General features: G+C 44.1%; 1 protein-coding gene across 1 annotated transcript in view; it reads left to right on the top strand.

The window, feature by feature from the left end:
- Positions 1-22,158, top strand: part of LOC121549099 (acyl-CoA:lysophosphatidylglycerol acyltransferase 1-like) — a 63,754-nt gene that overhangs the window by 26,638 nt on the left and 14,958 nt on the right. Inside the window, exons 5-6 of the mRNA XM_041860934.2 lie at positions 4,536-4,631; positions 10,175-10,460. Of these exons, the coding sequence (XP_041716868.2) occupies positions 4,536-4,631; positions 10,175-10,460 (382 nt within the window). The remainder of the gene's footprint in view (positions 1-4,535; positions 4,632-10,174; positions 10,461-22,158) is intronic.

Here is a 22,158-nt window from a genome sequence, read left to right as displayed (position 1 = left end):
AAGAAAAAGCCATATTTCAGACTGCCCATCTTAATCTTTTATTTTTATTGGCCAGTCTGAGATATGGCTTTTTCTTTGCAACTCTGTCATGAAGGTCAGCATCCCGGGCCTCCCACTCCTCTTTCTATCCTGGTTAGAGCCAGTTTGCGCTGTTCTGTGAAGGGAGTAGAACACAGTGTTGTACGAGATCTTAAGTTTCTTGGCAATCTCTCGCATGGAATAGCCTTCATTTCTCAGAACAAGAATAGACTGACGAGTTTCAAAAGAAAGTTATTTGTTTCTGGCCATTTTGAGCCTGTAATCAAACCCACAATTGCTGATACTCAACTAGTCTCAAGAAGGCCAGTTTTTTTGATGGCTTCTTTAATCAGCACAACCGTTTTCAGCTGTGCTAACATAATTGCAAAAGGGTTGTCTAATGATCCATTAGCGTTTTAAAATGATAAACTTGGATTAGCAAACACAATGTGCCATTGGAACACAGGACTGATGGTTGCTGATAATGGGCCTCTGTACGCCTATGTAGATATTCCATTAAAAATCTGCCACTTACAACATTATCAATGTCTACACTGTATTTTTGATCAATTTGATGTTATTTTAATGGACAAAAAAAGTGCTTTTCTTTTTAAAACAAGGACATTTCTAAGTGACCCCAGACTTTTGAATGGTAGTGTACATTCTACGGACACAACGTATTTTACAATAGTTCCTTTTTTTTTTTATCCCATCCTTCAGCTACCCTCAACCCCTCCCATCTATATCTGAAGACTATCCAGTTTTTATTTGCCCTATATTTTTAACTGTGCTGTTTCACAAAAGTTCTGAACCTGTATACATTTTACGGACCCAGTATATTTTACGTTAGTTATCTTGTTGTTTTTAGTCCCACACTTCAGCTCCATTCAACTCCTCCCATCTATCTCTGAACACCATCCATGTTTTATTTATTTTTGCCATATATTTTTCAACTGTGCTGTGATGTTTCACAAACGTTCTGAACCTTTCTATTCTCATAGTTTCTACAGATTGTAAATTAAAGATAACATTTTTTGCTAAAAGTATTATTATATTATTGATCAATTATAGAGTTAGCTCCAGGTAAATGTTTCAATCCTTTAGCCATTCCTGGACCTGTGACCAAAAACAAGCTACAAATGGACAGTACCAAAACAAATGATCTAATGATTCTCTTTGCAGCTAAATCTGCAGAGCTGGGATGGTTGTATCCCATATATATATATATATATATATATAACATTCGATTGGTTGCAAGAATTTTGTATAATTTGAATTGAAAAATTCTATGTTTTTAATCTGGCGTCGTTTTGTGTATCAGATCATAAACCATATGCCATGGAATCGGTACATCAAAAATCTCTTCCCGACTATTTTGCAATCTATTTGGTACAGCTGTCAATTCTTTAGTCCTTAGATTAAACTGGTATACTTTTTTATTTATCACAATTGTCTTTAACCAATGTGGGTCTTTAATGCAGGGCCGACAGACAAGTTCCTTACTTTTTCCCCCTTACACTTGTCTCTAACATTTTTGCGGTAATGCTGCAATTAGTTAGTTGTAATTTTGAGTAGTGCAGACATTTCCATATATTTTTGTTTGCTGCATGTGTGACATCACTCCACCAGTCCTATTTATGATATAATTTACAAAGATTATACCTTTGTTTTTTTAATCATAACAAATTGTATTTTTCACATGCGCCGAATACAGCAGGTGTAGACCTTACCGTGAAATGCTTACTTACAAGCCCTTAACCAACAATGCAGTTCAAGAAATAGAGTTAAGAAAATATTTACTAAATAAAATAAAGTAAAAAATAAATAAAAGGTACACAATAAAATAACAATAACGAGGCTATATACAGGGGGTTCCGGTACCGAGTCAATGTGCGGGGGTACATGTTAGTCGAGGTAATTATAGGTCCTGGATGGCAGGAAGCTTGGCCCCAGTGATGTACTGGGCTGTACGCACTACCCTCTGTAGCGCCTTATGGTCGGAAGCCGAGCAGTTGCCATAACAGGCGGTGATGCAACCAGTCAGGATGCTCTCGATGGTGCAGCTGTTTAACTTTTTGAAGATCTGGGGACCCATGCGTCCTCTGTGGATCTGTTGGGGCGGTATGCGAATTGGAGTAGGTCTAGGGTTTCCGGGATGATGGTGTTGATGTAAGCCATGACCAGCCTTTCAAAGCACTTCATGGCTACCGATGAGTGCTACAGGGCGGTAGTCATTTTGGCAGGTTACCTTCGCTTTCTTGGGCACAGGGACTATGGTGGTCAATTAGTATATTTGAGTTTAACCATTATTTGTTGTATTATTTGTTCTGTCTTTTCTGGTGGATTAAACAAAAATTGCAACCAACTTTCTATGGCTTGTTTTAAAAATAGCGATATTTTGGAGAGGATTTCAGTTTCAAATAACCTGGAATGGGTTTGCCAAAGATGAGATCATCATTTTCCTCTTGCATATTTGCCCAAAATGACAGTTCTACTGGGTCAAAGTAAACGATAGATCGGATAAAAGGACAGAGGCAATGACCAAACACCTCAGCCTGAAGTTCAGTTTTGTTTTGTCTTGAATGTCTAATTTGAAGGCGTTTTAAGTGTTCAAGAGTTTTGCAAATTGAGTGTTGAAAAAGTAATTTATTGTTAAAGTCAAACAGCATTCACGGCCCACGTTAGCTTAATCATTGGCTCGGTCGGACATACAGTACTTTACATTCTTTCCAGTCCAGTGATAACAGTCAAAGGCATATTTTGTGTCGACACCATTAGTAAAATGAATTACCACCCTTTTTATTTTAGGAAACAAGCTTACAGTATCCATCTAGTGAAGTGCTGTTTCTGGGCCAGGGCTGTAGCAGCAGACATACAAACACATACACAAATATATCCATCCACACATTCACTCATATACACAGAAACACACATCCACACATTGATTGTGACAGCCCTACTCAGAGCGCTGCTGGCTAATACTGTACTCTGGCTAGCCAGCAGGTATCGGATTCTCAGCCTCCCTCCCGTTTAACCTGAAATGATTGGCCTGTCTTGTGTTGGGATGTGAGGTCCCACTCCCTCAGCCAGTGTCTGTGTCCCAAGCTCACTGGTTGTGTCCCAAATTGCACCCTATTCCCTATATAGAGCACTACTTTTGACCAGAGCCCTATGGGCCCTGGTTAAAAGTAAGCACTGTAAAGGGAATAGGGTGTCATTTGGGACGTACACAATCAGGCCCAAACATCGTCACGGCCTTGGCTCAGCTGCAAAAGGCCAATCGATAGGTTTACTTAATCCAATTACTATTTATCTGGCCCACTCCTTCTCCTCTGGCAGCACTGCTGCTACCATGCTGTCCAAATACTGTCTGTCTCCATGCTTCAGGGGTGAACTGTGACCATGACGGTTGTGGCTTTGAACTGTCTTACAGAGGGAGGACGACTCCTGATGTTTTCACTAGCAGTGAATTAATATTGACTGAGTGACAGGGACATTTGGATGGAATGGTATAAAATACAAATGTTTTCACCTGTTCATCTCCTGTTAGTCCCCTGTAGCCCAGTTGGTAGAGCATGCCGCTTGCAACGCCAGGGTTGTGGGTTCGTTTCCCACGGGGGGCCAGTATGAAAAAGTATGCACTCACTAACTGTAAGTCGCTCTGGATAAGAGCGTCTGCTAAATGACTGTAATGTAAATGGTCTGCGAGGTTTGTTAGTTGATAGGCTGCTATATCTACAGTGAATTGTTTCTATGAACTTCCAGCCTGGTGTCCAGTTTGTGTGCTTTTAGCCAACTCCTCTCTGTTTGTTCATTGCCATGCCAAACATGACACTAAGAAGAGTTGGCTACAGTTTGTGACCTAGGCTAATAAACTACATCTCTACCAACTGGGAAAAAAATAACCATGTCATAGAGCTGCCTAGAAATGGCTGTGGTTTCTGCAGGCCAGTCGACAGTCATACTGTAAAACTTCACAGAACTGCCCTAAACATCTCCCCCTCTGTGGTGGGTAGAGCCGCTGGGGAAGGGGCTGGTGCTCCTGTCCTGTTCTCCCTCCAGGATAGTACAGTCCTTGGTGGAGGAAGACTGCCAACCCCACACGCAGCCCTATGCTATCCCAGGGATGAGCCCTTGGTTTGGAGGGTTAAGGTTTTTTTTCTACTGGGGCTGCCCGGAGGAGGAGGTGAGCGGGGGCTAGTTGAGCTGTGGTGCACCAACATGACATGATCCGCCTCACCAACTGCATCCTCAGCCCAGTTATCCTCTTAATGCCTAAAGTTCCAGAAGGGACCAAAGCTTCTCAGTGGGACCTAGAGTTATGTAGATTGTTTGTGTGCCTGTCTGTGTGCCTGCCTGCCTGCATACCTATGGCTATATAGACTGTGTGTGTGCAGACCATGATGGCTACATACAGTGTGTGCAGACTGCAGACCTATGACTTCATAGTTTCAGCGTGCATGTGTGTGCCTACCTATAGATTGTGTATGACCAGTCTGTAATGTTCTCTCCTTTAGGTGGTGCGGAAGATGATGTGGTTGATGGACCACGTGTTCAAGTACACCAACTTTGGCCTGGTGTCTCTCATCCACGGGGACTTCTTCATCAGACAGGTGAGACAGACATACTCTCAGAGACCTCTATCTATCTGGGAGAGCGGCTTTTGCTCGGCCATCGGCTGACGGCTGATAACTATACGTTATCACAACTGTTTTTGTGATAGGATATTTGTATGTGGTCTGGCTGGTTTACCGGTCATGCCGCATCCTCCGGCACACATCCAGTGTTTGGGATAGGTTTGAATATGTCCGACTGCACTTTGACACACTGTCATCGTCTCGATCTGTTCAATGAAATCAGAAATAACTTAACATATATACTGAACACAAATGTAAACGCAACATGTGAAGTCTTGGTCCCATGTTTCATGAGCTGAAGTAAAAGATCTCAGAAATGTTCCATACGCACAAAATGCTTATTTCTCTCAAATTTTGTGCACAAATTTGTTTACAGCCCTGTTAGTGAGCATTTCTCCTTTGCCAAGATCATTACACAGATGCACCTTGTGCTGGGAACAATATAAGGTCACTCTAAAATGTGCAGTTTTGTCACACAACACAATGCTACAGATGTCTCAAGTTTTGAGGGAGCATGCAATTGGCGTGCTGACTTCAGGAATGTCCACCAGAGCTGTTGCCAGATAATTTTTTATGTTAATTTCTCTACCATAAGCCACCTCCAACGTAGTTTTAGAGAATTTGGCAGTACATCCAACCGGTCTCACAACCGCAGACCACGTGTTAACACGCCATCCCAGGACCTCCAAATCCGTCTTCTTCACCTGCGGGATCATCTGAGACGAGCCACCCGAAATAGCTGATGAAACTGAGGAGTATTTCTGTCTGTATTAAAGCCCTTTTGCGGGGAAAAACTCATTCTGATTGGCTGGGCCTAGCTCCCCAGAGGATGAGCCTATGCCCTCCCAGGCCCACCCCTGCCCAGTCATGTGAAATCCATAGATTAGGGGCTAATGAATTCATTTCAATTGACTGATTTCCTTATATGAACTGTAACTCAGTATAATCGTTGAAATTGTTGCATGTTGCGTTTTATATTTTTGTTCAGTATAGTTTTATATTTTCACCAATGTGTATATTTGTGTAATGAAAGGGTGACATTGCAAGTCCCACGGGTTAGCATTGTATTACATACCACTCACACACACACACTTCTACTCATTAAACATGCACTCCAGCTGAGCAGTATATCAGCGCGGCGGCAGGCAGGAAGTGGTTACAGCTTCCTCCTCTAACAGGGACACAGCCAGGCAGGCCCAGTGGACAGCACAGTAGAGCAGTGTTATGGTACAGTACAGTAGTCCAGCCCCTGGCCTGAAGTGACCCTGCATGCAGCCTGCAGTGTGGAGCAGCTGGAAGAGAACAGAACAGAGGGCAGTGTGCTGCCTGGGTGACAGACAGGCAGGCAGACGGATGGACGGGCCAGGCAGGCAGGAAGACACAGGTAAAGAGGCAAGCAGGAAGAGGACGTGTACATACGGATAGACATATGTACATACAGACAGATATACTTACTTAATGTCGACAGACAAGGAGAGACAGACAGATACAGTGAGGGAAAAAAGTATTTGATCCCCTGCTGATTTTGTACGTTTGCCCTCTGACAAAGAAATGATCAGTCTATAATTTTAATGGTAGGTTTATTTGAACAGTGAGAGACAGAATAACAAAAAAAAAATCCAGAAAAACGGATGTCAAAAATGTTATAAATTGATTTGCATTTTAATGAGGGAAATAAGTATTTGACCCCCTCTCAATCAGAAAGATTTCTGGCTCCCAGGTGTCTTTTATACAGGTAACGAGCTGAGATTAGGAGCACGCTCTTAAAGGGAGTGCTCCTTATCTCAGTTTGTTACCTGTATAAAAGACACCTGTCCACAGAAGCAATCAATCAGATTCCATACTCTCCACCATGGCCAAGACCAAAGAGCTCTCCAAGGATGTCAAGGACAAGATTGTAGACCTACACAAGGCTGGAATGGGCTACAAGACCATTGCCAAGCAGCTTGGTGAGAAGGTGACAACAGTTGGTGCGGTTATTCGCAAATGGAAGAAACACAAAAGAACTGTCAATCTCCCTCGGCCTGGGGCTCCATGCAAGATCTCACCTCGTGGAGTTGCAATGATCATGAGAACGGTGAGGAATCAGCCCAGAACTACACGGGAGGATCTTGTCAATGATCTCAAGGCAGCTGGGACCATAGTCACCAAGAAAACAATTGGTAACACACTACGCCGTGAAGGACTGAAATCCTGCAGCCCCCGCAAGGTCCCCCTGCTCAAGAAAGCACATATACATGCCCGTCTGAAGTTTGCCAATGAACATCTGAATGATTCAGAGGAGAACTGGGTGAAAGTGTTGTGGTCAGATGAGACCAAAATCGAGCTCTTTGGCATCAACTCAACTCGCCGTGTTTGGAGGAGGAGGAATGCTGCCTATGACCCCAAGAACACCATCCCCACCGTCAAACATGGAGGTGGAAACAATATGCTTTGGGGGTGTTTTTCTTCTAAGGGGACAGGACAACTTCACCGCATCAAAGGGACAATGGACGGGGCCATGTACCGTCAAATCTTGGGTGAGAACCTCCTTCCCTCAGCCAGGGCATTGAAAATGGGTCGTGGATGGGTATTCCAGCATGACAATGACCCAAAACACACGGCCAAGGCAACAAAGGAGTGGCTCAAGAAGAAGCATATTAAGGTCCTGGAGTGGCCTAGCCAGTCTCCAGATCTTAATCCCATAGAAAATCTGTGGAGGGAGCTGAAGGTTTGAGTTGCCAAACGTCAGCCTCGAAACCTTAATAACTTGGAGAAGATCTGCAAAGAGGAGTGGAACAAAATCCCTCCTGAGATGTGTGCAAACCTGGTGGCCAACTACAAGAAACGTCTGACCTCTGTGATTGCCAACAAGGGTTTTGCCACCAAGTACTAAGTCATGTTTTGCAGAGGGGTCAAATACTTATTTCCCTCATTTAAAATGCAAATCAATTTATAACATTTTTTACATGCGTTTTTCTGGATTTTTGTTGTTGTTATTCTGTCTCTCACTGTTCAAATAAACCTACCATTAAAATTATAGACTAATCATTTCTTTGTCAGTGGGCAAACGTACAAAATCAGCAGGGGATCAAATACTTTTTTCCCTCACTGTATTAGTCTACACTGGTAAACAACCGGTGTAGACTAACAGTGAAATACTTACTTCCCAACAATGCAGACAATAACTTAACTATATACACGGGGTACCAGTACTGAGTCGATGTGCAGGTGTACGAGGTGATTGAGGTAGATATGTACATATAGGTAGAGATAAAGTGACTAGGCAACGGCTCGCATTCCTCACATCCTCCCCCGAATACCTCACACACTGAACATCTGCACTGTTAGCACCATGCTTTCTAATTAGGCTGTATTGACTGGACTGGCATGCATCGCACTCACACAAGCATGAAGACGCTTGCAGACACACAAATTGCGTAACATGCATAACATAATAGCCAGACGGTATGCTGTATTACCACTTATAAACTGGGGGGGGGGGTTGTTTTATATGGCGTTGCTTCGTGGTAAGAACAGCCCTTAGCAGTGGTATATTGGCCATATATCACACCCCCTCGGGACTTATTGCTTAATTATACTACAAGTACTACGCTCTTTACTTAGACAGCTCAGCATGGCAATCGCATGAATGCTGACGTACAAATTCCATAACACACATAACATGATAGCCAGTGTATCAGAATGATTTGTTACTGCGTACTGTATCTAGTACAATGCTCTTAACTTGCACTGACTTGCATGCACTCATATCAACATGAAGGCACATGCCAACACAAACTGGAAAAAAGGTAAATGTCTTGAAGAAAAATGGTCTGCTTGCTTCAGCTGTCCAAAATAATTTTTTTATGGTAGTGGAATAAGTTTAGATGTTTAAATTGAGACTAGTGTTTCCCACGGGGGGCCAGTATGAAATTTTTTTAAAAAATAATGTATGCACTCACTAACTGTAAGTCGCTCTGGATAAGAGCGTCTGCTAAATGACTCAAATGTAAACGTAAATATCTAGGCACACGTGAGCTCCAAAGGTATTGGGACAGTGACAAATGTTTTGTTGTTTTGTCACTGTACTCCAGCACTTTGGATTTGAAATTATACAATGGCTGAGGTTAAAGTGCAGACTGTCAGCTTTAATTTGAGGGTATTTTCATCCATATCGGGTGAACCGTCAAGAAATTACAGCACAGTCCCCCAATTTTAGGGGACCAAAAGTTTTGGGACAAATTCACTTATGTGTGTGGTAAGTTAAGTATTTGGTACCATATTCATAGCACGCAATGACTACATCAAGCTTGTGACTCTACAAATTTGTTGAATGCATTTGCTGTTTATTTTGGTTGTGTTTCATCTTATTTTGTGCCCAATAGAAATGAATGGTAAATAATATATTGTGTCATTTTCGAGTCACTTTCATTGTAAATAAGAATAGAATATGTTTCTAAACACTTCTACATTCATGTGGATGCTACCATGATTACGGATAATCCTGAATGAGTTGTGAATAATGATGAGTTAGAAAGATAGAGGCATAAATATTATACCCCTCCAAAAATTCTGACCTCCCCTGTCTTGGGGGTATGATATTTGTGTCTAACTTTCTCACCCATCATTATTCACGATTCATTCAGGACTATACGTAATCATGATGTAATCATTGCGTGCTAGAGATATGGGACCAAATACTAAACTTTTTACTACTTTAATACACACAAGTGAATTTGTCCCAATACTTTTGGTCCCCTAAAAAAAAAGGGGGGGGGGACTTTGTACAAAAAATGATGTAATTTCTAAATGGTTCACCCGAAATGGATGAAAATATCCTCAAATTAAAGCTGACAGTCTGCACTTTAACATAACAGTCATGGTATCATTTCAAATCCAAAGTTCTGGAGTACAGAGCCAAAACAACAACAAATGTGTTACTGTCCCAATACTTGTGTGACATATTGTATAACATACCACATCTACTAATAAACACATACAGAAACCCAATACCGGCACATCAATCCAGCCTCAGTGTGTTGATACCTTTTTAAAGTGCTTCTGAACGTGGTCTAACTGGAAATCAATCCAAAAATCCTCCCTGTCAATTCTTGCAATGCTCTTTCTGCTAATGTTACCATAGCTAATATGAACCTCGCTGCCTATTCATTTCAATGGAGCTTGGCTGAGTGTCACACCAATACTGTGTTGTATCCTCTGTGCTAAAGCTAAACTGGGTGGAAGTGTTAATTAGGCACCAAACGGAAGAAAACAGACTGAAACAGGGAGGGAGTGACTATCTGGACTTGGCCAATAAGAAATGCAGATATTTATATTTCATTGTAATACGTTTTTAAATGTTTTCCCTCTGTGTACGCTACCCCAATTCAGTAATAAAGAATAAAACAAAAGGAAAAGTAAGATTTTGCAATATATTTTGTGTGCAAAGCCATTACATCTAAATGTTGTCCCTTATGAAAACAGCCCTGATAGCGTCCTCACGCCACCCCTGTTCTGTGTTCCTGTTTACCCCGCAGGGTAAAGCGCACCGGGACAAGCAGCTGATCTACTTAAAGGACCACCTGGACCGGTACTATCACAGCCGCGACAGGAAGTGGATCGTGCTCTTCCCGGAAGGCGGCTTCTTGCGCAAGCGGCGGGAAACCAGCCAGGCATTCGCCAAGAAGAACTCGCTTCCACACCTGACGCATGTGACGCTGCCACGGCTGGGTGCCACCCAGGTGATCCTGAAGACCTTGGGGCCGCAGCAGGAGAACGGCTGCTTGGGGACAGAGGCCAGCACGGCGCACCCCAGCCAGTCAGGTGGGTAACGAACACACACTCACACCGACGCTCTTCCGTTTCCCCTTACACTGCCTCCAAATCACCGGTCACCTCCGGCCATCACCTGAGGTCTTAAGGGCTGTGACACACCTGCAACCTGTCCTCACCTCCTCCCCTCTAATCCTGTGGCTACAATCCACTGCAGCCAGTCATACTGCCAGACGGGAACAGACAGAACCATCTGTTCACCTATTATAGTAATCTAGGACCAGGTCAGCCTCCAGGGCTCACCAAACAAAGGTCTCCTTTGTTTAAAGCAGGGTTGGGGTCAATTCAAATTGAAGTCGGTCGATTCAGGAAGCGATTTGAATTTAAAATGTATAAAACAATTATAATTTTGATATAAATAGCTTCTCGCTTTCAGGCTATTGAGAAGTCATAAAAGACAGGTGCCCTTTTTTCAATTATTGAATTGGAATTTCAGTGTACTTTCTGAATTGACTGACTTCAATTGGAATTGACCCCAACTTTAAAGGTTATTTTACCTGATTCCAGGTAAAGCCTCACAATTCCTGTAAAAAGTGTTGTCAGGACGCATCACCGTGAGTCACTTCCTGCTCTTGACCCTGCCGACTCAGCATGTGGTTCCCAGAGTGCAACACCCCTAGCTCTGTACTTTCCAAATTGGGGAGAGGGAGGGGGATTGTGGGTACTGAAGTAATATTCAGACAGGCAATTTTGGCACAGGAGACTAATGAAAGTTTTTTTTGAGTAGACCTAGGTTAAGTAAAATACCCTTTTCAAATCAAATCAAATTGTATTTGTCACATGTGCCGAATACAACAGGTGTAGACCTTACCGTGAAATGCTTACAAGCCCTTAACCAACAATGCAGTTCAAGAAATGGAGTTAAGAAAATAAAGTAAAAAATTAAATAGAAAGTAACACAATAAAATAACAATAACGAGGTATATACAGGAGGTACCGGTACGAGTCAACTGGTTAGTTGAGGTAATTTGTACATGTAGGTAGGGGTAAAGAAACTGTGCATAGATAATAAACAGCAAGTAGCAGCAGTGTAAAAACAAAGGGGGGGGGGGGTCGTGTCAATGTACACTGCTCAAAAAAATTAAGGGAACACTTAAACAACACAATGTAACTCCAAGTCAATCACACTTCTGTGAAATCAAACTGTCCACTTAGGAAGCAACACTGATTTGACAATAAATGTCACATTCTGTTGTGCAAATGGAATAGACAACAGGTGGAAATTATAGGCAATTAGCAAGACACCCCCAATAAAGAAGTGGTTCTGCAGGTGGTGACTACAGACCACTTCTCAGTTCCTATGCTTCCTGGCTGATGTTTTGGTCACTTTTGAATGCTGGTGGTGCTTTCACTCTAGTGGTAGCATGAGACGGAGTCTACAACCCACACAAGTGGCTCAGGTAGTGCAGCTCATCCAGGATGGCACATCAATGCGAGCTGTAGCAAGAAGGTTTGCTGCGTCTGTCAGCGTAGTGTCCAGAGCATGGAGGCGCTACCAGGAGACAGGCCAGTACATCAGGAGACGTGGAGGAGGCCGTAGGAGGGCAACAACCCAGCAGCAGGACCGCTACCTCTGCCTTTGTGCAAGGAGGAGCAGGAGGAGCACTGCCAGAGCCCTGCAAAATGACCTCCAGCAGGCCACAAATGTGCATGTGTCTGCTCAAACGGTCAGAAACAGACTCCATGAGGGTGGTATGAGGGCCTGACATCCACAGGTGGGGGTTGTGCTTACAGCCCAACACCGTGCAGGACGTTTGGCATTTGCCAGAGAACACCAAGATTGGCAAATTCGCCACTGGCGCCCTGTGCTCTTCACAGATGAAAGCAGGTTCACACTGAGCACATGTGACAGAGTCTGGAGACGCCGTGTAGAACGTTTAGCTGCCTGCAACATCCTCCAGCATGACCGGTTTGGGGGTGGGTCAGTCATGGTGTGGGGTGGCATTTCTTTGGTGGGTCGCACAGCCCTCCGTGTGCTCGCCAGAGGTAGCCTGACTGCCATTAGGTACCGAGATGAGATCCTCAGACCCCTTGTGAGACCATATGCTGGTGCGGTTGGCCCTGGGTTACTCCTAATGCAAGACAACGCTAGACCTCATGTGGCTGGAGTGTGTCAGCAGTTCCTGCAAGAGGAAGGCATTGATGCTATGGACTGGCCCGCCCGTTCCCCAGACCTGAATCCAATTGAGCACATCTGGGACATCATGTCTTGCTCCATCCACCAACGCCACGTTGCACCACAGACTGTCCAGGAGTTGGTGGATGCTTTAGTCCAGGTCTGGGAGTAGATCCCTCAGGAGACCATCCGCCACCTCATCAGGAGCATGCCCAGGCGTTGTAGGGAGGTCATACAGGCACGTGGAGGCCACACACACTACTGAGCCTCATTTTGACTTGTTTTAAGGACATTACATCAAAGTTGGATCAGCCTGTAGTGTGGTTTTCCACTTTAATTTTGAGTGTGACTCCAAATCCAGACCTCCATGGGTTGATAAATTTGATTTCCATTGATCATTTTTGTGTGATTTTGTTGTCAGCACATTCAACTATGTAAAGAAAAAAAGTATTTAATAAGATTATTTCATTCATTCAGATCTAGGATGTGTTGTTTAAGTGTTCCCTTTATTTTTTTGAGCAGTATAAATAGTCTGGGTGGCCATTTGATTAATTGTTCAGCAGTCCTTTTGGACCTAGACTTGTCGCTCTGGTACTGCTTGCCGTGCGGTAGCAGAGAGAACAGTCTTTGACTTGGGTGACTGGAGTCTTACCATTTTTTGGGCCTTCCTCTGACACCACCTGTACTGGGCCGTATGCACTACCCTCTGTAGCGCCTAACAGTCGGATGCCGAGCAGTTGCCATACCATGCGGTGATGCAACCGGTCAGGATGCTCTCGATGGTGCAGCTGTGTAACTTTTTGATGCTCAAGGGACCCATACCAAATATTTTCAGTCTCCTGAGGGGAAAAGGTGTTGTCGTGCCCTCTTCACTACTGACTTAGTTTGACTCTCGACCCGCTCCACTACAACCCCGTCGATGTGAATGGGGGCGTGTTAGGCCATCCTTTTCCTGTAGTCCACTATCAGCTCCTTTGTCTTGCTCACGTTGAGGGAGAGGTTGTTGTCCTGGCACCACACTGCCAGGTCTTTGACCTCCCTATAGGCTGTCTCATCGTTGTCTGTGATCAGGCCTACCACTGTTGTGTTGTCAGCAAACTTAATGGTGGTGTTGGAGTCATGCTTGGCCACACAGTCATGGGTGAGCAGGGAGTACAGGAGGGGACTAAGCACGCACCCCTGAGGGGCCCCTGTGTTGAGGAGCAGTGTGGCAGATGTGTTGTTGCCTACCCTTACCACCGTCAGGAAGTCCAGGATCCAGTTGCAGAGGGAGGTGTTTAGTCCCAGGGTCCTTAGCTTAGTGATGAGCTTTGTGGGCACTATGGTGTTGAACGCTGAGCTGTAGTCAATATACCTCCACAGGCCAAATGTTGTTACGCTGTCAGTAAACTACATGTCCGACTCCCAAAACTCCAGTTGTCACTGGTAGCCTCTCTAATAAATATTTGGTGCAGTAGTCAGGGTAAGTCTGGCAGACCACTGACAGTTATTCTTTCAAACTACCATAGTGTTCCTGTGAATTTTGTGACACTCATCCTATAAATAGAATGTGTAGTGCAGATCTTGCTCATATGGAGTTTTGTATTGGGCTGGCTGCCTGTCGAGATAGAACATGCTTTCAAAACCTCAAACCGTTAAAATCATCACATCTCTGTTGTGGTGCCCTCTGAGAATACTGTTTTAAATGGGAGGGGGTGGGCTGGATGGATAAGGGGCGGGACACACACAGTGTCACACATGTATGAAGGAGCCTGAAATTGCAACAGAGGTCCCCTGGAACCCCAGCGGCGATCTGCAGGAGAGTAATTTCTCCGTCTTGGGACCAGGCCTAAATACTCTGACTGACTAGGAGTACATCTCCGCAATTAAGAAAACGCTCTGAAAATGAAATGTTTATTTTACCCCTCCTCTTCCACTCACCTTTTCTCCTTCCCCTCATTTTTTCCCTCCATCCATCCATCAGGACTGGGCTTAATTGAGCTCTGCCCCTCCTGTCCACTGCTGACAACCAGCCCCCCTAGCCAATCAATAAACCTTGCCTGCTGGCCCAGCTGGAAACAAAGACTGCACACAGTGGCAGGCTGCACACACCCACACACAGGCGTGAGCACGCACACACACACACACACATAGACAGACAGGCACACACACACACACACCATCACTCACGTGCACACACACAAATGCATGCACATTGGAATTCCCTGGCTTTAGATCAAAATCCATTTTAAATGAGTCCTGTTGCCTTTCTAGTAATTGTAAGATTGTGTTGAGGCCAGCAGTATTGAGTGCGTGGCTAAGGGATCTAGTCACCATGTGGGTTGCTAACTCCAGTGTCCTGCAATAACTCGGCGCTTACAGCTGAGCTATCCAATACATCCAGATCTATTGGAAAGGGTTCATACATGTAGAAATGCCTTTCATAGAGGTGCAGGTCTTCCTAGGTTCATTTGTTTTCCAATAAAAAATTATGTCATTTAATAATTGGGAAAAGTAATGATGTGGCTTGATGATTAAAGGAAATTGTGTGAACAATAGTTTTGGTGAACCAATTTTTTATTTTGTTGTTATAATAAGGTTGGTAGCACCGTGGAAATCTGTTGCAGCGCAAGTCGACTACGAAACCCACAATGCAATGCTCTCTCTATGGGCTAGGTAGCAAGCAATGCTCTAGCAAGCAATGCTCTAGCAAGCATAGCTCTAGCAAGCATAGCTCTAGCAAGCATAGCTCTAGCAAGCATAGCTCTAGCAAGCATAGCTACACACAATAATACTAAAGTCCAATATCAGCAGGTGAAGTAGCTAGTTAGCTGTAAAATCGCCTAAGCAAACTGCAGTATCAATTTAGGAGTCTACAATCTCACCATGTTAAAACTGCCGATCGATTTGTCTCGCAAAGTGGAGTCTGACATTCTCAACGGCACCATGCAATGCACCCTGGACTGAAGAAACAGACAAATAGAAGAAATGTGGTGGACCCTCTTAAATTACACATTTATAATAATATATGCCAATTAGCAGACACTTTTATCCAAACCGGCTTAGTCATGCGCGCATACATTATACATATGGGTGGTCCCGGGAATCAAACCAACTACCCTGGCCTTACAAGTGCCATGCTGTACAAACTGAGCTACATTTTTCAAGGTAGGAATATCACAAAAATATGATCAATGACTCATTCGAGAGAAGACAACCTGACATCGGCCAGAATTGAAATCTGACATGTATGCTAGACATTTTCACTATCTAAAAGTCGTATTCCTATTAACTTCGAGTGTAGGGGGAGTGGCTTTATTGCAAAGCTACATCATACCGGCCGAATAGCTCAGATAAACATGAAATGACCCCAGGAATCGATAGAACATCGCTCAGAGATGCGCAAAAACAATAACATTCAAAATGGGTGAAACTTTCCTTTCTAACGCCTAATCATACTACACAGTACACAACACAATAACTACAAATAGCTACAAAGAATGGCGATTATGCATACATACACACAGGCACACACTTATGACTCTTTCAGGTAAGAGGTTCCGTATCCCCTCATACTAAAGGGCATGTTTTAGCCCAACCCCCTTCCACCATTCTCTTCCCCTCTCCTCTATATTAGAATGACTCTGGAGGAGGGGGGGGTGGTGAATCGATGTGGAGACAATTGGACTTGTCCTTCGTGGTTAATGGCATTGAAAGTCAGTGAGGGAATCGAAAGTGCCTTGTCCCTTTCCCGACCTTACCCTGGCAGCGTATCCCCCTGACTGTCCTCAGTGGTGTGGGTGTGTATGATGTGACTTTTTTGTGTGCGTGCTTATAGTGCATGTGAGTGTTTGTATATTCACGTTAGTGTAAAAGAGTATTTGGGCCCTCAAACTGAGCATTATAAAATACGTGTTTTATTATTATGCCGCGTGTGGTGCATATGAGTGTTTTGTATTAGCGTGTGTGTCCCTGGCTGATCAAAGGCACGGTACATAGAGCCTCAGTCTACTGACTCACACGGCAGACAATGGGCCTCTCGGAGGAAATGGGATTTGATGTGAATGTGAGTGCAGCTCTTTGCCGCCACCTCCATCACAGCTGTGCATCGGCCCCACAATGTCACCTGGTGTAAATACGGTCACACGCAACAGCACAGATACTGTTTGAACCCAGAACCGTGACAAGCAAGCGGCCAAGCATCTCGGCTGGTGGCTTAGGGGCTATTCTCAGAGGTATTGATACTCAAGAGACATTATTGTAATGTAGAGTTGCGAAATTCTCATGTCTCGAGTGCTACCTCCGGTGTTCGTGCACGGGCACTCGCTCCCCTCCAAGCAGGGCATTGTAAACATAATTGTCTACAGTATAAATGGTAATAGCAGAGCAATGTTTTTAAAACGGCTGAAATGTATACACATTTTCCTAATATTTTAGACTTGTTTTATTGACTTTTTACCTGAATTTGCAGTAACCGCATTACAGCATGTTACATTCTGAAATTGTCGCAGTAGGCGGCTGCACTGAGCCACGTAAAAATGGAAGCCACTCCCTGCCACCAATTCTTTTTTTTTAAATGTCATACTATGCCAACATTTTGCAATGGTAGATCATACAAATAGGATATGCTCTTTCATTTGTAACATTTTGTGGTGATTTCAGAGGTGGCACCACAGGTCCCAGAAGGGTGGGGGAGAAATTGTTTCCCTGGGGCCCAGAGTTTTTCCTGATCTGGTAGGCTAACCCAACCAACTCCGGACCCTAGATTAAGGTTATGACATACATTTTTTCCCCCAGCTGATTTATTACTATATGAGCTATGATGGGACCAGATTATTTTTCATATGAGGTCATGTTATTTTTTTTCATCCTGGAAAAACTCCTGGCCCTATGGAGGATGAAAACATTAAAACCCTGTCAAACTGCAGCAACCTTGTACTTTAAATTACTAAATTAATCCTTTACACAAACCAGTAAAGTCATGACCTGCCTGATGGAAACAGAAAATGTTTCGGGAAACTTTCCAAATGTCGACAAAACAAAATACGCTAGACAAGGTGGGATCTTTTTGTGTCGGTGAATTGAATTGTGCGAGAAATGTCGGTGGAAACACTTATGCGCAAATATGGATATAATAACCATCATATCAAAGTAAACTTGGGGTCACGTGATAACGTGTGGTCCACTCACTACGAGTTGGGAAAGCATGCAGTTTATTAGGCTACAAATGAAATGGGTTTTGATGAACTTCACAGGGTGGTGAAAGTGCAAGGTGATTCGCTTGATGCGCCTTTCCTATAAATATCGAGGGTCTTATTCTGGTGACATTTATTTCTCTTTTTGTCCATAATAATCTCATCATGTAGGCTATACGTGCGCTCTAGCCAAACGCGCAGATATACTGTATCTGTGCGCTATTGGCTGCTAAACTCATCAAAAAAAGAAACGTCCCTTTTTCAGGACCATCTTTCAATTAACCATAAACAATTAATTAACATGCACCTGTGGAACGGTCGTTAAGACACTAACAGTTTACAGACGGTAGGCAATTAAGGTCACAGTTATGAAAACTTAGGACACTAAAGAGGCCTTTCTACTGACTCTGAAAAACACCAAAAGAAAGATGCCCAGGGTCCCTGCTCATCTGCGTGAACGTGCCTTAGGCATGCTGCAAGTAGGCATGACGACTGCAGATGTGGCCAGGGCAATAAATTGCAATGTCCGTACTGTGAGACGCCTAAGACAGCGCTACAGGGAGACAGAACGGGCAGCTGATCGTCCTCGCAGTGGCAGACCAAGTGTAACAACACCTGCACAGGATCGGTACATCCGAACATCACACCTGCGGGACAGGAACAGGATGGCAACAACAACTGCCCGAGTTACACCAGGAACGCACAATCCCTCCATCAGTGCTCAGACTGTCCGCAATAGGCTGAGAGAGGCTGGACTGAGGGCTTGTAGGCCTGTTGTAAGGCAGGTCCTCACCAGACATCATCGGCAACAACGTTGCCTATGGGCACAAACCCACCGTCGCTGGACCAGACAGGACTGGCAAAAAGTGCTCTTCACTGACGAGTCGTGGTTTTGTCTCACCAGGGGTGATGGTTGGATTCGTGTTTATCGTCGAAAGACTGAGCATTACACCGAGGCCTGTACTCTGGAGCGGGATCGATTTGGAGGTGGAGGGTCCATCATGGTCTGGGGCGGTGTGTCACAGCATCATCGGACTGAGCTTGTTGTCATTGCAGGCAATCTCAACGCTGTGCGTTACAAGGAAGACATCCTCCTCCCTCATGTGGTACCCTTCCTGCAGGCTCATCCTGACATGACCCTCCAGCATGACAATGCCACCAGCCATACTGCTCGTTCTGTGCGTGATTTCCTGCAAGACAGGAATGTCAGTGTTCTGCCATGGCCAGCGAAGAGCCCAGATCTCAATCCCATTGAGCATGTCTGGGACCTGTTGGATTGGAGGGTGAGGGCTAGGGCCATTCCCCCCAGAAATGTCTGGGAACTTGCAGGTAACATCTCACAGCAAGAACTGGCAAATCTGGTGCAGTCCATGAGGAGGAGATGCACTGCTATACTTAATGCAGCTGGTAGCCACAGCAGATACTGATTGTTACTTTTGATTTTGACCCCCCTTTGTTCAGGGACACATTTTTCCATTTCTGTTAGTAACATGTCCAGGCTCTGTCGTTCGTAGCCGGCCGCGACCGGGAGACCCATGGGGCGGCGCACAATTGGCCCAGCGTCGTCCAGGGTAGGGGAGGGAATGGCCAGCAGGGATGTAGCTCAGTTGGTAGAGAATGGTGTTTGCAACGGCAGGGTTGTGGGTTCGATTCCCACGGGGGGCCAGTATGAAAAACAAAAACAAATGTATGCACTCACTAACTGTAAGTCGCTCTGGATAAGAGCGTCTGCTAAATGACGTAAATGTCTGTGGAACTTGTTCAGTTTGTCTCAGTTGTTGAATCTTATGTTCATACAAATATTTACACATGTTAAGTATGCTGAAAATAAACACAGTTGACAGTGAGAGAACTTTTCTTTTTTTTGCGGAGTTTATATAACGCAACAACAAAAAATGTGTGTGAGAACCATCAGAGTTGAAAATGCAATGGAAACCCATTTAACTTGGAATTTACCCTCAAAAGGTATTTTTATGTGCACTATGTCATCACACAGACTTTTATCTGCAACAAGTCCATTTAATGGAAACCCCTCTGGTGGGAAAATGCCATATTATTCGTATGCAGATTTGTTTATATTCGCATGAAAATCTGTCGCCAATTGGATGTAAACCTAGCTACAGACAGACAACAATTGCAATTGGACTATAGAACTAACCGGGCTGAGCTTGCTTTATGCAAGGCCTTTGCATCTGTAATAAAAAACAAAAAACTCATACAGTATGTCATCACTATTGTGGTGATTGATTAATTCCAGTCAATACTTTATTATTACAAATAACAAAAATAAATTGGCCTATTTTAGGCTATAAATACATAGTTGAGGCTATAAATACATGACGTTACCTCTTCGTTTCCCTGGCCAGGCCCAGGTGTGATCAGAGTGCATTGCCTTCTCTAGGCTACCTGCATCTGTGGTTATCAGTAGGCCACAGTTGGTCAGTGAAGCACAGATTAATTGTGCAAGAGTTGACAAATCATGAGGCATTTAAAAAAAGGGGGGTTTGGTGGATATGGGCTTCCATGTAAAGAAATAAAAACCGCTCGGCAATTCCCCAGTGAATTCACCTATACCCATGTTTTCAGTTGCAATTTGCTTTTATCACATGTACTGATTTGCATGATATTGATAAAAATGAAGCCTGTTATGTTGTAAGGTAGGCCTACTGTACTTTTATAATCGTATGAGAGGGTTAATCGTTCATTTTTTAAAATAGGCTAACGTTACTTGAAGACATTCTGTTAGCAACTCTGCATTTGTCTTAAAGCAAAAATGTCATGTGTAGCCTCTAGACGAGAAAGTCAATGCTTTGTCTGCACATGCTTGGGAATTGTTGCATTATTCAAGAGTGTAATATGGTTAAGATGAAAAGTCGCTTGCAAAGTTGAAGCATGCTTACTGGCTAATGGCTATACTGGGATATTTATGGTAAATGTCCATGACATTCTGTTGCTAATGTAAAAGTTAATGTACATATTATGTAAATGTAAATCTCGTAGCTCTGCCTCTCCTTAAACTTTCGTCAATGAGAAAAGCCCCTAGCCTGTTTAGCCTCCTCTAGCCCCTCAACGGGAGCATGGCTGACAATCTGATAACCGCCGTTAAACAGGCTGATAAGGAAAGGCAGGGGAAACATTGTTGATTGTACAAAGTACAGGGCAACACAGGTGATGACGCATTTGGCAGTTATTTGGTGAATTGCTTGGACTCGCTTGGTGCCATGTGTTTGGTTTTAGTAAGCTTTATATGGGATTTTCCTGTGCGCCACTGACCAATCATAGGTGTCTATTAAACCCCTGGTTCAGTAGAAGGTATGAACAAGGAGCCTCCTGATTGGTTAAAAGTGTGGCCTGACTAGCCTTATTGTCAGGGAGACATTTGTCCCTGGGTGTATCCTAAATGGCACCCTATTCTCTCTATAGTGCACTACTTTCCCTATATAGTGCACTACTCCCTATGGGCCCTGGTCCAAAGTAGTGCACATATATATATATATATATGGAATAGGGTGCCATTTGGGACCACTGTGTGTGCTCCCTATTTACAGCAGCCATGCTACTCCGATGTCGTATCAAATGAGTGGCTGTGCTGTCATTACAGTATTGTTTGTCGCTAGTGTACATGGATGTAGTAATAGCTTGGCAACACGCCTGTTTCGGAGCTGGCGGCAAGCTCGGCTGCTCGTCTTTCACTGTGCGGAGAACCAGATCCTCTTTACCCTCATGGGGATAGGAACACTTGGCCAGATACAACATTTTCAATATTACCTACCCAAGGACAGGTCTGTTGGCCAGCATCAGCACTCTGGTCTTGTGTCATTCTGTCTGGTTTCATCTTAGCAACGTTTTGAAACTGCAGAGTTGTCCAAGTTCTGTTAAGTGATTTACAGTCTAAAAGACCTGCGTGAGCTGCCAATCCTTTTTTCAGCTCTGTTTTTTTTTCTCCTGCCTTCTCCATCTGGTAACGCACATATGCACACACACACACTACCCAGTCAGCCACTTAATCGAGCCATCCACACTCCTACACTCTCTCGTGCTCATGCTCTCTCTCTCTCTCACATTACACTCACACACACAGGCCACATCTGTATTGGTAGGCCAATGCAGCCTTATGTCATAGATCAGAGGCTCGGCTTGAGCGATTAGTTTTATCCTCAGATAATCACCTGGGCCGTGTCACTGCCCACCGCCATCTGCTAGCACTGTCCGCTCTGCGACGCCTTCTTAAACCAGGTTTGCGTCTCAAATGGTACCCTATTCCCTTAATACTGCACTACTTTTAACCAGGGCCTATAGGGAATATAACCATTTGGGACGCAACCCAGGAGTGACGGAGTGGAGTGGAGTGGATTAATGGCTCTGTGGCTGTGTCTGAAAACGGTAATAGCAGTCAAAT

Source organism: Coregonus clupeaformis, chromosome 33, assembly GCF_020615455.1.
Source record: "Coregonus clupeaformis isolate EN_2021a chromosome 33, ASM2061545v1, whole genome shotgun sequence".
NCBI lineage: Eukaryota > Metazoa > Chordata > Actinopteri > Salmoniformes > Salmonidae > Coregonus > Coregonus clupeaformis.
Note: the sequence above shows the minus strand (reverse complement) of the source record. Positions and strands in the feature narration are given on the sequence as shown.